The 12,779-nt window shown below is 45.6% G+C and overlaps 1 protein-coding gene across 2 annotated transcripts in view; it reads left to right on the top strand.

Moving 5' to 3' along the window:
• Positions 1–12,779, top strand: part of PLPPR2 (phospholipid phosphatase related 2) — a 98,979-nt gene that overhangs the window by 25,692 nt on the left and 60,508 nt on the right. For both annotated transcript variants that reach the window (XM_069231876.1, XM_069231875.1), the window contains exon 3: positions 8,081–8,269. In XM_069231876.1, coding sequence (XP_069087977.1) covers positions 8,081–8,269 — 189 coding nt within the window. The remainder of the gene's footprint in view (positions 1–8,080; positions 8,270–12,779) is intronic.

The following is a 12,779-nucleotide window of genomic DNA, read 5'->3' on the forward strand; positions in this document are numbered from 1 at the left end:
TGGATTTTGGCATTTAGCTCAGCTTGCACCTAGGGAAACCTAGCAAACCTATGTATTTTTGAAAACTAGACACCTATGGAAATGCAGAATGGGGTGACTTGTGGGTCTCTCGCCAGGTTCTGTCACCCAGAATCCACTGGAAACCTCAAAACTCGTCTAAAAAAACACATTTTCCTCACATTTTAGCGATGCAAAGTTCTGGAATCGGAGGGGAGCCACAAACCTCCTTCTACCCAGCATTCCCCCAAGTCTCTGATAAAAATGGTACCTCACTTGTCTGGGTAGGCCAAGTGCCTGCAACAGGGAAGGGCCTAAAACGTACTGTGGTGATAATGATAACTGAGGTGAGTGTATTAATTAGTCCTGGGAACTGAAACCATGTCATGAAGCCTACCAGACTGGGGCATTTCTAAAAAAAAAGAATAGACATCCAGGGGAGTTCACGGATGTGTGGCTTGTGTAGATTCCCCAAAGATTTTTTACCCAGAATACCCTGCAAAGGTGAAACATTGAATTAAAAACTGTATTTTTCCTTGCATTTCTGTGAAGTACACAACAGGAATATGCAAGGACCCACAAACATCTTACCACCTAGTGTTCCCCTACTTGTTCTGATAAAAACGCTATCCCACTTGTGTGCCTGGGCTTAGTGCTTGTGACAGAAATGGCTCACACAAGGGTCAATGGTAGTCCTGGAGTGATCCATTCCTTACGTGGGCACTAGGGAGAGGCACACAAGTGGGGTTGTGTTTTGGTCAGGACAAGTGGGAAAGCACTGGGTGGTAGGAATTTTGTGGATCCCTGCACATTCGTGTAATTTATGTGATGGAAAATCAAGGAAAAATACTGTTTTTAATCAACCTTTCACCTTTGCAGGGTATTCTGGGTAAGAAAACGTTGTGGAATCCACACACGCGATACCTCTGTGGACTGCCCCGGGTATCCAGTTTTCAGAAATGTCTGGGTTTGGTAGGTTTCCCTATATGGCCTCCGAGCCCAGGACCAAAGACACAGGTGACCGTCTTACAAAAACAGGCTGTTTTGTGTAATTTTCATGTCTCCACAATAGGTTTCGGGCCCTTCCCTGTCGCGATCACTTGCGCACCCACATAAGTGAGGCAACGTTTTTCTCTGGAGACTTAGGGGAACTCTAGGTGGTAGGAAACTGGTGGCTGCCTGCAGATACCAGGACTTTCCCTCTTAGAAATTCACAGAAAATGTGTTTTTTACACAGTGGTTGGTTTTAGCACCTCCAGAAATTATTGTTTCAAAGTATCTGAATATTGAAACCAAGCCTTCTGAAGGTGAGCCATAAAGCCACTTCATGGCACCAACTGCTCACGCACGCACAACACACAACACTTTCATACCACCGGCCACGGGTTTAATCCAACCAATCAAGGCATACACGTCAATTTACTGCTGCCAGACAAGGGCCCATCACATTCATATGCCACAGGATGGACTGAGTTTGACTACATTTTACCAGCTGTCAGATAACTTCCTACTTCTTCCTGAACATTACTGAAGGCATGAGTAAGGAATCTTAACTAATGACACCAATGACTGCCACATGAGGCTCAGGAAGACATGTTTTCCATGCGCCTTTAGCACACTCACTGTGCTAAATCCAACTCCTGCCTGTTTGTGGATGCAAGTTGGGGGTTTCTGAGTATGTCTTGTGAGGCCTATGCCTTGAACTGAACGAGCATATCTAACTTTGAAACTAAGGCAGACATGCTGGGGAATTTTCATGAAGTTCCCTAAAGAGAACATCATAAACTATAAAGAAGGGTAGTGTTTGGCACACAGGGTAGTCCGTGAGAACGTAGCATATGTCCCAGCCACTGTTATGTGCAGTGCTGTGACTGTAATGCACTTATCATACAGCAAATTGAACATCTACTAAGTTCTGACAGAGGATGAACATGGCAAGCAGGTCAAACACTGACCCATATGTGTCATTGTCCTTCAGTGCCAGCGTGGCACCAATGGGTTTGAAACCATAGGTGTAGATGATGTGCATCTGTACTACCTTTACTATCTGCCCTCTACCTGTGCAATATCCGTGGGAAAGCACACCTACCATAATCTTTTCCTACCTGTTCATGTCTCTGTCCTCTTCAGAGTCCTGACTAATCCTGTATAATTGCCAATATAATTAATAACCTATATTAATGCCTTCCGCCATTAGCTACTTGAATCTGATGAAAACATGTCTTTCATGCACCATGAGCGCACTTACTGTGCTAAATCCAACTCCTTCCAGTTTTGTGGATGCAAGTTGGGGGTGTTCGAGTATGCCTTGTGAGGCCTATTTCTTGAACTTAGTGAGCATATCTACCTTTGAAACTAAGGCAGATATGATGGTGAATACTACCTAAGGTCTCTAAAGTAAAAAGTCAAACAAATATAAAGTGAAGCTACAAACTGAGTTTGCACACTTTCAAACAAGTAGAAATGTTGGTGAATATATCTCACAGGACATGTGTTTGAGTTATTGCACTTACTCTGGTTCTTCTGATGGTCCTTGTGTAGCAAACATAAGTTCCCTAACAAGCACTTCGAAATTCCAATACACCTTTAACATTTTGCCATGCCGGGAACTCCGTGACAATGTGGCATATGTTCTGTCCACTAGTATGTGCAGTGTGGGGTCATTAAAGCACGCTAATCGAACAGAACACCTACCATGTTCTCACAGAGGAAAAAGGTGCCGAGCAGGCTATACGGAAATCCATGATTTCCTGAAGTAGATGAACTAAAATTCTGTGGCTGCTTGCCTAACGAAGCAGTGGCCCATTGAGGTTTGATATCCATGCACAGCCACTGAAAGGTTTATCCAACGGCAGCTCCACCTCAGTCAATTGCCCAGAACCTTGCTATAGTATGATACAACGTAAAGCAAGAAAGGAAACAGAGGCCTGGCTGAGAAAGGCACTGGGGACAGTAAAGATGACTCTCCTGTCTCTTTGCCTGCTTCTAGCACACTTTACATCGACAACATGATCAAACCTTTTTGGGTGTTCTAGGAATGTGATTAGCAAAGTGTCACTCCTGCAGCATTGACACATCCTCCAGAACATATGAAGTGGAGGCTGCTAGTTCTGTAGCAGCAGCGAGGCTTTCAATTGCAGACAACTGGAAGTCAAAGAAAGACATGAGTGTTCCTGTGGTTGTCTGACAATAAACAACATACGCATTGTATGTTGCCATCTGGATCATGTGGGTAAACAGTTTCTTGTACCAAGTGTCAGTTTTACAACACGCACTGTGTGGTTAAAGAACCTAGCTGTTCTTGTCCAATCTGACCATGTGATTATTGAAATCAAATATACAGGTGGGCTTGTGGATTTTGGCCATCTTACCCCAAACTTTGATGGAGAAAGTGCTCTCATCATGAATTGTAGTGAGCATGTATACATCACGCCTATCTGAGAACATGACTGCGATCAGTTTGTTGGAACGCAACGCAGTACTCTGGGATTTCTGGAGCTTCTTGCAAACAAGCTCCTGCGGGAATCCTTTGCAGTTACAATGAACTGTACCGCAGGCCATAGTGCTATCTTTATAAAGCTCACTGAACAGCTCTACTCCTGTATCGAGATAGTTCTCATAAAGGTTATGACCTTTGTGAAGGAGTGACTGGACAAGCTCCCATACAATCTTCCCTGTGACGCCCCATGTGGGAGGACAACCTGCAGGGTTTAGAGTAGACTGCTTCCCTATATACACTCTAAAGCTGTACACAAAGACAGAAGAGCTCTCACACAGCATGTACAGCTTGATGCCATAGCAAGCGTTTTTGCTTACACTGTAATATCTGAACAGCAACCCCCCTTTGTACAGGATCAAGGACTCATCGACTGCTATATTCTTTCCAGGAGTATAGAGTTCTGGAAACCTGGCAGACCAGTGTTTCACGACAGGCCGAATTTTGAACACCCTGTCATGGATTGAGGGTCCCAGAGCAATGCAACAGAATTGCCATTAAAATGCAGCATGTGCTGCAATAGCAAAAAACTATCTCTGTCCGTGTATGGTGCGAAGACGGGGGTTACCGAAACCGTGATCCAGTAGGACCGCAAGGTGAGTTTCTGCACTAATCCCATTTTGAGCATAAGGCTCAAAAATATCTTCAACTCCGCCAGTGAAGTGGGAGTCCACTGGCATACCCTAGAATGGGGCCCTAGAGAAAAATTGTTCTGCACGCAAATTTGTTTGCTGCATAAGTTGCCGAAGGAATTCAACATCCAAAAAGAGATGGACGTAGTCGACTGGCAAAAAGTTGTCCGTATCGACTTTACAATCAGTGTCACCAGTAAAAGGTAGAATTTGGGGCTGAACTAAATCGGGGAACACCAAGAGAGCATTCTATCTGTGCTTGCCACTGCATGTACCTGCTCTCTGAGTGGGCTAGCTACACAGACTGTGCTTGTGAAGGGACAGCACGACTGTCTTCTTTGTCTCCCTCAAAATCACTGGAAGAGGTGCTGTCAGATGGGGCGCCGCTGACTGAAAAATCACTTCCAGATTCTGCTCCATTTTCCTGTCCCTCAGATGCTGCCTCAGAGCTGTCCGCCATACCTCGAGTTATGGCTTCAGCAGCAGTCATCCAACGAGACGCCATCTCTGCTACTGGCTAAACTGTCCCACTAAACCACTAGCCTACGTAGAAGGCAACTATTTTGTCAGCAAAATTGCTGGTGTGTGTGTGTGTGTGTGTGTGCAACCATAATGTCAGTGATCTTATCTTCACTTCTTCCTTCAATCAGCTGGTTCTCTAAAGACACAACAAAAAACAAAAAAGATGCATTATTACTTTACCTTGCAACATACCCAACATCACAGCCTTTAGTGCTAGTGGCGCCCAGTGCAACAATCATTTTTGCCGCCCTTGTCTTATGACCTCCTCCTTCTATTTCCTCACTACCACCCAGCAAAAGGACCCCTCATCTCTCCCTCTCCCCCTCTTACATCACTTTGATTTGTTTTAAAGCACTCTGTTCTTTGCAGCAGATATGTTACCCTCTGTGCAGTTTTATGGTTTAACTACTATAAAATGCTAATCTCTCTCTCAAGCAGGAACGCAATCACAAGGGTTATCTTGATGTTTTCATTGCTGCACAAAAAGTTGTGTGTATATATATATATATATATATATATATATATATATATATATATATATATATACATACCTATCTACACACATATAGATATACATATTTATATATATATACACACACATAGAGAGCTATCTCTTTCACACACTCTCTCTCAATATTTATATATAAGAAGAGTCTTTCTCTACATATATATATATAATATATATATACAAATCACTTTTTTTTTTATAAATGTGCGGTTTCCCTGGGGCCCTCATCTATTTATAGAGAGATATAGAGTCTCTCTCACTGTGTGGGTGTATATATATATATATATATATATATATATATATATATGTATATATATATATATATATATATATTAAAAAAAAATTCTACATGCATGGTTTCCCTGGGGGGCCGGCTGTTACCATGTGGGCCGACCTCCCTTGCGGTCTTCATTTCTTACTTATCCCTGGTGGCCTGGTAAGGCCTAGTGGGATTGCTGATCATGGATCGCGGGGTGCTGCGATCCATGATCAGGAATCTGCTTGTTGGAGGCATTGGTGGAAAGGGGAGACTTCCCCCTTGCCAGTGATGCCTCCAGCAAACATGGGGGCATTTAAAAATCCCACTGGATGCAGGAGCAAACCTTACCTGCTTCCTCGGAGCCGCTCTGGAGGGGGTTTGTGAGTTCAGCGCACCGTGCAGTGTGCTGAGGTCACAGATGGCCTGGTGGGGGAGCGGGAGGAGACGCAGAAGCTCTTCCGCCTCTTCCGAGGGCATTTAAACATTTTAAAAAATCCTCCAGTGCTTTGCACCAGAGCATTTGTTAGAGTCCTCCCTGGTGTCGGCCAATGGTCAGGACCCACACCAGGAGGTAGTGCGTTTGTGGTCCATTGGCTGACACATGCACCAAACGGGCTAAGGGATTTAGGGCCATATGTACGAAAACTTTTTCCCATAGACACAGAATGGGTAAAAACCTTTGCTACATCTGGCCCTTAGTGCCATGTGCAACAATAAATAATACAACAATGCTCATCTGAAAATATAAAAACACTGGTACCAAACTGGAGCTACATAAGCTTCATTAACAAATGTAGGGCCTTATTTACAAGGCCAACGGCACAGGGCAATGCAGCAAGTGCCTTGCTGCGCCACTTTGCGTCACCGGAAAAGTGCAGAAATGTGCCGTAATTACAAGATTTGGTGCATTTCTGTCCTTTCCGCCTGCGTTGGTGCACAAATTGCTGCCATGCGCCAACGAAGGCACCCTTGCACCATGGTGCAAGGTGGCCTGTGCTGTGGGGATGATTGTTTTTATGCATGAAGGGAAACTTTCCTGCACAAAAAAATCACAAGTGGTGTTTTCTTCGCACACAAAGAGGAAAAAACGGGGAGAAATTAAGATATTTCTCCCGATTGTGTCATTCTTACACTGTAGAAATCTGACGCATTCCCAGACTTGTAAATCTGTGAATGCGTCAGAATCCTTCAGGTTCCGTGGGTGTTTCGTGGGAACACCACAATCAACACCCATGGAACGCAGGCCATTTTTACAAGGCTATGAAAAGCCACACAAGGTGGCTTTGTGTGGCCTTGTAAATTTTGGCTGGCACACTGTGCCACTGGAGCATTAAAAAATGACGCTCTGGTGGAGTTGTGTGCCAAAAAGTCTTTGTAAATGTGGCCCTAAGGGCCTAATTTACTAAGAAGTGGTGCACCCCGGCGCTTCACCAACTTTGGCAGCACCATGCTCCGTCACTTCAGAAATGCAGGGATGCGCTGTATTTAATACAATACGGCACACCTCTGTGTTTTTCCTATCTCTAAAATGAGTTGCCTAGTGCCAACGCAGGTACCCTTGCACTGTGGTAAAAGAGTGCCTACGTTGCAGGGAATGATTTTTTATGTGCAAGAAGGGATACCTTCCTGCATATAAACAATCATTAATGGCGTTTTGCTTTTCCTATGTGTGCAGTCAAACAGAATGCACCACACATAGGAAAAGCAAAAACGAAAAGAAATAAAAGTACTCCTCATTGTACCATGCCAACACCACCCCTGGGATGGCGTTAGATTTTGGCGCTGCCGCAGGTTTACGAATCCTCGTAAATTTGGGGCAGTGTCAAAATGCAATGAGTGTTGCAGTGGAACGCCCACAGCAACACCCATTGCACGCCACAAAAAGTGACTTACCGCCACTTTTTAAATATGGAGCAGGGCATTGCACCACTGGAACATTCGGTAAAAGTGACGTTCCGGTGGGCAATGCCCGTGTAAATGAGGGCCTAGCTCCTTTTTATTTCGATCTCCCTTACGGTCAGACTACACAGTCACTGGCCTGGCAGTCACGACCGACAGCGCTGAGAGTCACTCAAAAGAGCAGCTGCTTTCTGCTTTCCTTCAATTTTAAGAATAAATACAGACAGAAAAGCAGATTGTTTTCCATCTGTATTTGTGTATAAAAATGAGTCAAAACACAAAAGTAAATAGCTTTGCTAAGGATATCCATCAAATCGAAATCCAAGACAGAAATCTGGTGTGCACTAAACAAGTGGCTAAAGGAACCATAAATTAAGGGACACAAGGAACCACGAAAAGCTGTGTTGAAAAGGGCAGGCAGGATGGATGGAGCCTCGGAGCAGCGCGTGCGGTAGAGCGAGCGAGCCCCTGCTCCCTTTAACTTACTGGCTTCGCCTGATGTGATTCGCTGCTACAGGATGCAACAAAGCGTAAAAAGAAAGCCACGCGGGGAAACAAGAAGAGGCAGGAGCGAGGAGGGGCAAAGGCTTGCCAGGGCGTAATGAGGGGAATTTGGACCGCTCCAGGGACGCCCATTTCGACCCTATCCATTTCAGTCTGGCTTTTCCTTTCTTGGCGGCTGTAGCTGTAGCCCAGTGTCTGCTTCCTCTGTAGGGCCCTCTCTCGTCTGCTGACCTTTACTCAAGATGGCCATGTTCTACTTCCAGGTGGTGATCATGGCGGGAACGGTGGTGCTGGCTTACCACTTTGAATATGCGGACACCTTTCCAGTGCACATCCAGGGCTTCTTCTGCTACGACAGTGCCTACGCCAAGCCGTTCCCTGGGCCGGAGGACCTGAGCAGGGCCCCGCCGGTGCTGGTCTACTCCCTGGTAACCGTAATCCCAACGCTGACGGTAAGTGCCCCTGCACTATGTGACCGGTCCTCCCATCCCGCACTGCTCCGTCATTGGTCCAGGTAAAATGCCTTCACTGAAGTCCGTAAGGCACTTCCTGTTCCCTTAGCAGACATATTCTGTGTGTCCCTTCCTTCTTCACGGATAGTGTTAACTGTCTTTTATGATTGTCCCTTTCTGCTCTGGGGAGGGTCTCATTTTAATGTCCTGTCAGTGCTTAATTTGTAAATAAAAACGTGCCAGTGCCCAAAGCTCTTAAACACGCGGCTGCTGCAATGAAATGTGCCAGCATGGATTACTGAAGCAGCCCAATACTGAAGCCATATCGGGCCTCCTTAATCTATTCACAGCCACTCTCTGCCCCTTCAGCTCACTCTTGCAGCTTTTTGCTTTCTCCCATTGTGACGCCTTTTCGTTTTTCCCATATGTGTCTTTTGCTCGCAACAAATGCTTGAGGCAGAAACATAGGTGCCGGTCATGAAAAGTAAGTGTCGGTGCTCTGCACCGGAAACAACAAACATAAATTAAGCACTACTGAGGACCCCTTCCTGCTTCATACATAGTGTTATCTCTCCATTCTGGGGGCCCTTCCCTACTCCCTCGGTAGTGTTATCTCAGCGTGTTGGGGGCCCTTCCTGCTCCATAGGTAATATAATCTCACTGTTCTGAGGGTCCCTTCCTTCTCCTGGGTAGTGTCGTCTCTCTGCCTTGGGGGCCCTTTGGTACTCCTTCAGGACTGTCATCTCTCTGTCCCGTGGGTCCGTCCTGCTCCAAGATAGCGTTATTTCTCTGCTCTGAGGTCCTTCTGGCTCCGTGGGTATCTACATCTCTATATTCCGAGGGCTACATTGTGCGTCAAAGGCAGCGTTACCGCCATGCGCCCTGGGGCCCTGCCCCTGCTTGAGTAGTGTTATCTTTCTGTTGCGAGGGCCCCTCCCTACAACTTCGGCTGTTATCGCTCTGCTCTGATTGCCCTCCTTGCTCCTATGGTCAATGTTTCAAGTGCCTCATTTTTATTCCCTCTAGAGTCTAGACTCTAGACCCATCAGTTTTCCCCGCCTGCTCGCTATGTCCACCTCCATTAACCCCTCTCCTCTAACCTCACGTCAGCAAACAGCCTGCGAGCGCCTTGCTCTTCAAGGCGCTCCCCCTCCGCTCTCACCACCTGCTCTAGCTGCCCCTCAGGTCCTTGACTCCAATGTTTGATCTGATAGCAGCGGACAACTCTCAGTGCCTCCCTCCTGCTCCCTCCCTGCCAGCTAGGAATGTCCCTCCGCCCCTTCCCGGCTCCCCCACTTAGACTGGACGCCAGCTCTGTCTGACGCCAGTGGACAGGCCTATTGTGCCCTCCCGTACTGTAAAGCCCCTCTCATCTCCTTGGCGGCCCGGTCTGACACTGGCAGATAGGCCCCTCCACGCTCACGCCTCTGACATGGCACTCACAGATCTGAGTGAGACAGATCTTGCGCGCCCAGGTCAGCAGCCAGGTGGGTCACAATGTGCCACATATGGCCAGAAAGCACATAGTGGAGGAAATGGGAGGGGCGGGATTGAGGGGGCGCCACAACTGAGTGCAAGCATCAGGTACCAGAAGTGTTATAAGGCATGGACAAAGTGGGCCCTAGCCCAAGCCCCTAGCATTCAAATGGGGGGGGTGGGGGGGGGGGGGGGGGGTGAGGAGGGGGGTGAGAGGGGTTGGCTGATAGAGCTAACTTTGTGCCGCAGAGTCTTGCCCTGATCACCTTGAATAATTCTTAAATAGATTGCTCTAAATACCATTTCCTTTAATTGATTTTTAACGTGGGTGATTTATGGGAGTCTACTGCAAACATTTTGCAGAGAATGTTTTGTTTTTCAACACTATGCAGCAGCCATAAAAAGTACTTTAGATCAAAACAGGACCTCACATATGAGAGATGGGGGCATCACAAAGATTATTTGGAATAATATTAGTGAGCTGCTGCAGTATTATTGAAAACGCAGTCACTGCCTCTGAATATTTGATGCAAACGCATTTAAAATTTGGACTTGTGTGCTTGTGCACTGTCAGTGACCTGGTGAAAGAGCTGAAATTGGATGATAAATTCAAAGCTGTTCAGAACACGACCCCACAAATTATACTTGGCCCAGAGCCACTACATCCTTAAAATGTCCCTGTCAGAAGCCACATGCATCAATAAGGAGGCTTTTTTTTAGAAACAGTAAGCATTGCACTCAGAGCAGTGGACACAGCCTACAGTCCTCCTATCGCAGCCGGATCCTGCCCCCAAATAACCTCCATGAAATAACGGAGCACTGGTGATTCGTTATTTTTTACTGAATTCTTCCGTACACTTAAGATGCTAGTTAGGATTAAGAATGCACCCCAGATGGAACAACTCTAGGCTGAGGCAGGACTAGCTCAACCTCTCCTGGGGGGGTCTTTGCAGAAGAGACGTGGTCCACTGGTTAAGTTGTCATCACCGGAACCAGTAATAAGGTGTTCTAGTTTCAAAGCCTCCCCTGTGTGATCAGATCGTGTGATACTGGGCAGATCAATGTTACAGATCCCTAATATTCCGAAGTCGGAAGTACTTAAAATCAGGTTCAGCACTATTGTTAAATAGGTAGTAACCGGACATTTGAACCTGCAGAACGAGCAGGTGCATCATCTTTGCAGGGTATACAGGAGAATGCCGAGGTCGGGCTGTAATGAAGACATATTTTGATCTGCCAGGAGATCGTCCTATGGTCCTAATGGGCCCTCGACTGCAGAATTGCATTGAGTACATAAAGCCTGTGGTGGTATTCGTTTTAGGGCAGCACTGAAATTGGGAAAAAAATACTCCGGGAAGCCATGAGTGGAGGGTCAAGCTGTGGTAGAAGAAAGAGGATGAAGTCACGAGGGGTAGAATCTGACAGTCAACATATACATTTTTTTTTAAATATGCTGCAACGAAATTGGATAACAAGGACAAATGTGACAGCAGATCTGTTCTAGCTTACTTAATTAGCCCCAACGAGGCTGCAATATCTTACAGGGTTAATACACCTGTTGCAGAGATCTTTGTGTGCCCATTAATTGTAAGGGGACTATAACAGCATAAGATAACTCTGGTAGTTAATTCAGTTCTGGGAGAGTTGAGTTCTGTGTTTTGTCCAATCACAGTTTTAAATCATAAAGTAGCATAGAGGGTTAATGTGGCTGCTGCAAAACACACGTGTAACCTGCAGATAAGAGATTTGTATTTGTTTAGATAGGTAAGTGGGCTACTGCTTTTGACAGTGAGATAATTTTGTTTGTTCCAGTTTATAAGGTTTAATCATTCTACTATAGCACAGAAATCTATTTCCAGCATCAAGGAGCTGCACACAAACTGTAAGTAATGGGCTTTGATCCTTATTGTTTTTTTCCACAATCTGTTGTTATTCTAAGATTGCAAAGAAGGGCTCCTCTGGGACTTAATAAAGTCTTGTTAGTATAGACAATTACTGTGGTACATTTTGTGTTTCTCGGAACCATGCAGGTTTACCATGTATAGCCAGATTTACTACCATTTCACATAAGGCAGGGCAAAAAGCAAGTCAAGATGCTGGTGCACTGTGCGCTGCCTAGCGCCAACGCAGGCACCCTTACACCATGTTACAAAGGTGCCTGTGTTAAGGGCAGGATTGTTTTGTGTAGGAAGGGATTCCTGCCTGCCAAAAACAACCCTAAGCAGCATTTTCCTATTTCGTTGTGTGCTGCAGAATGCAGTATGCGTAGAAAGAGGCGGTAACAAGGAGGAATAAAAATGTGCCTCCTTGTTACACCTGGTTCAGGGAGGCATAGCATTTTGGCACAATACCAGATTTACTCACCTTAGTAAACCTAGAATTGCATCAGAATCAGTGCTTAATTTGAGCCAGCGTTTCATGTGTGGGGCACCAGCACTTATTTTTTTTGGGGGGGGGGGTACTTATTTGCCTACCTCAGGCATTTACTGCAAGCAAAAGACACATATGGGAAAGACGGAGGAAGAGAAAAGCGAAAAAGCATCACAAAGAGAGAAAGCAGAAAGCTGCAAGAGCAAGCTGAAGGGGCAGGAAGTGGTTATAAATGGATTAAAGAGGCGTAAGATGGCTTTAGGATTACGCTTCCTCAGTATTCCGTGCTGGCACATTTAATTGCAGCAACCGCGAGTTTGCTTTTGGCACCAGCACATTTTTATTTACAAATTAAGCACTGGTCAGAATCCATGGGTTGATGCATGGAAACGCTCATGCTGCACCCATTGAATGTTTCCCCAATGCAAAGTAACGCAAGGCAGTGCCATGCGCTGCGTTAGGATACTTTTTGTGAAAAATCCCAAGCAAAGCCACGCAAATCTGAATTATGTGTAAATCTCAACTATCATCTTGTGTCATGTGCCAAAAAAACGTGGCACAACCATGACACAAAATGCTATTAAAACTGGACCATAATGCCTACATTATGGATGATATGTGAATCATACACCTTATAACCCTCATTGTCTTGAGTAATATTTCC

The sequence above is a fragment of the Pleurodeles waltl genome, chromosome 4_2 (genome assembly GCF_031143425.1).
Source record: "Pleurodeles waltl isolate 20211129_DDA chromosome 4_2, aPleWal1.hap1.20221129, whole genome shotgun sequence".
Taxonomy (NCBI): Eukaryota; Metazoa; Chordata; class Amphibia; order Caudata; family Salamandridae; genus Pleurodeles; species Pleurodeles waltl.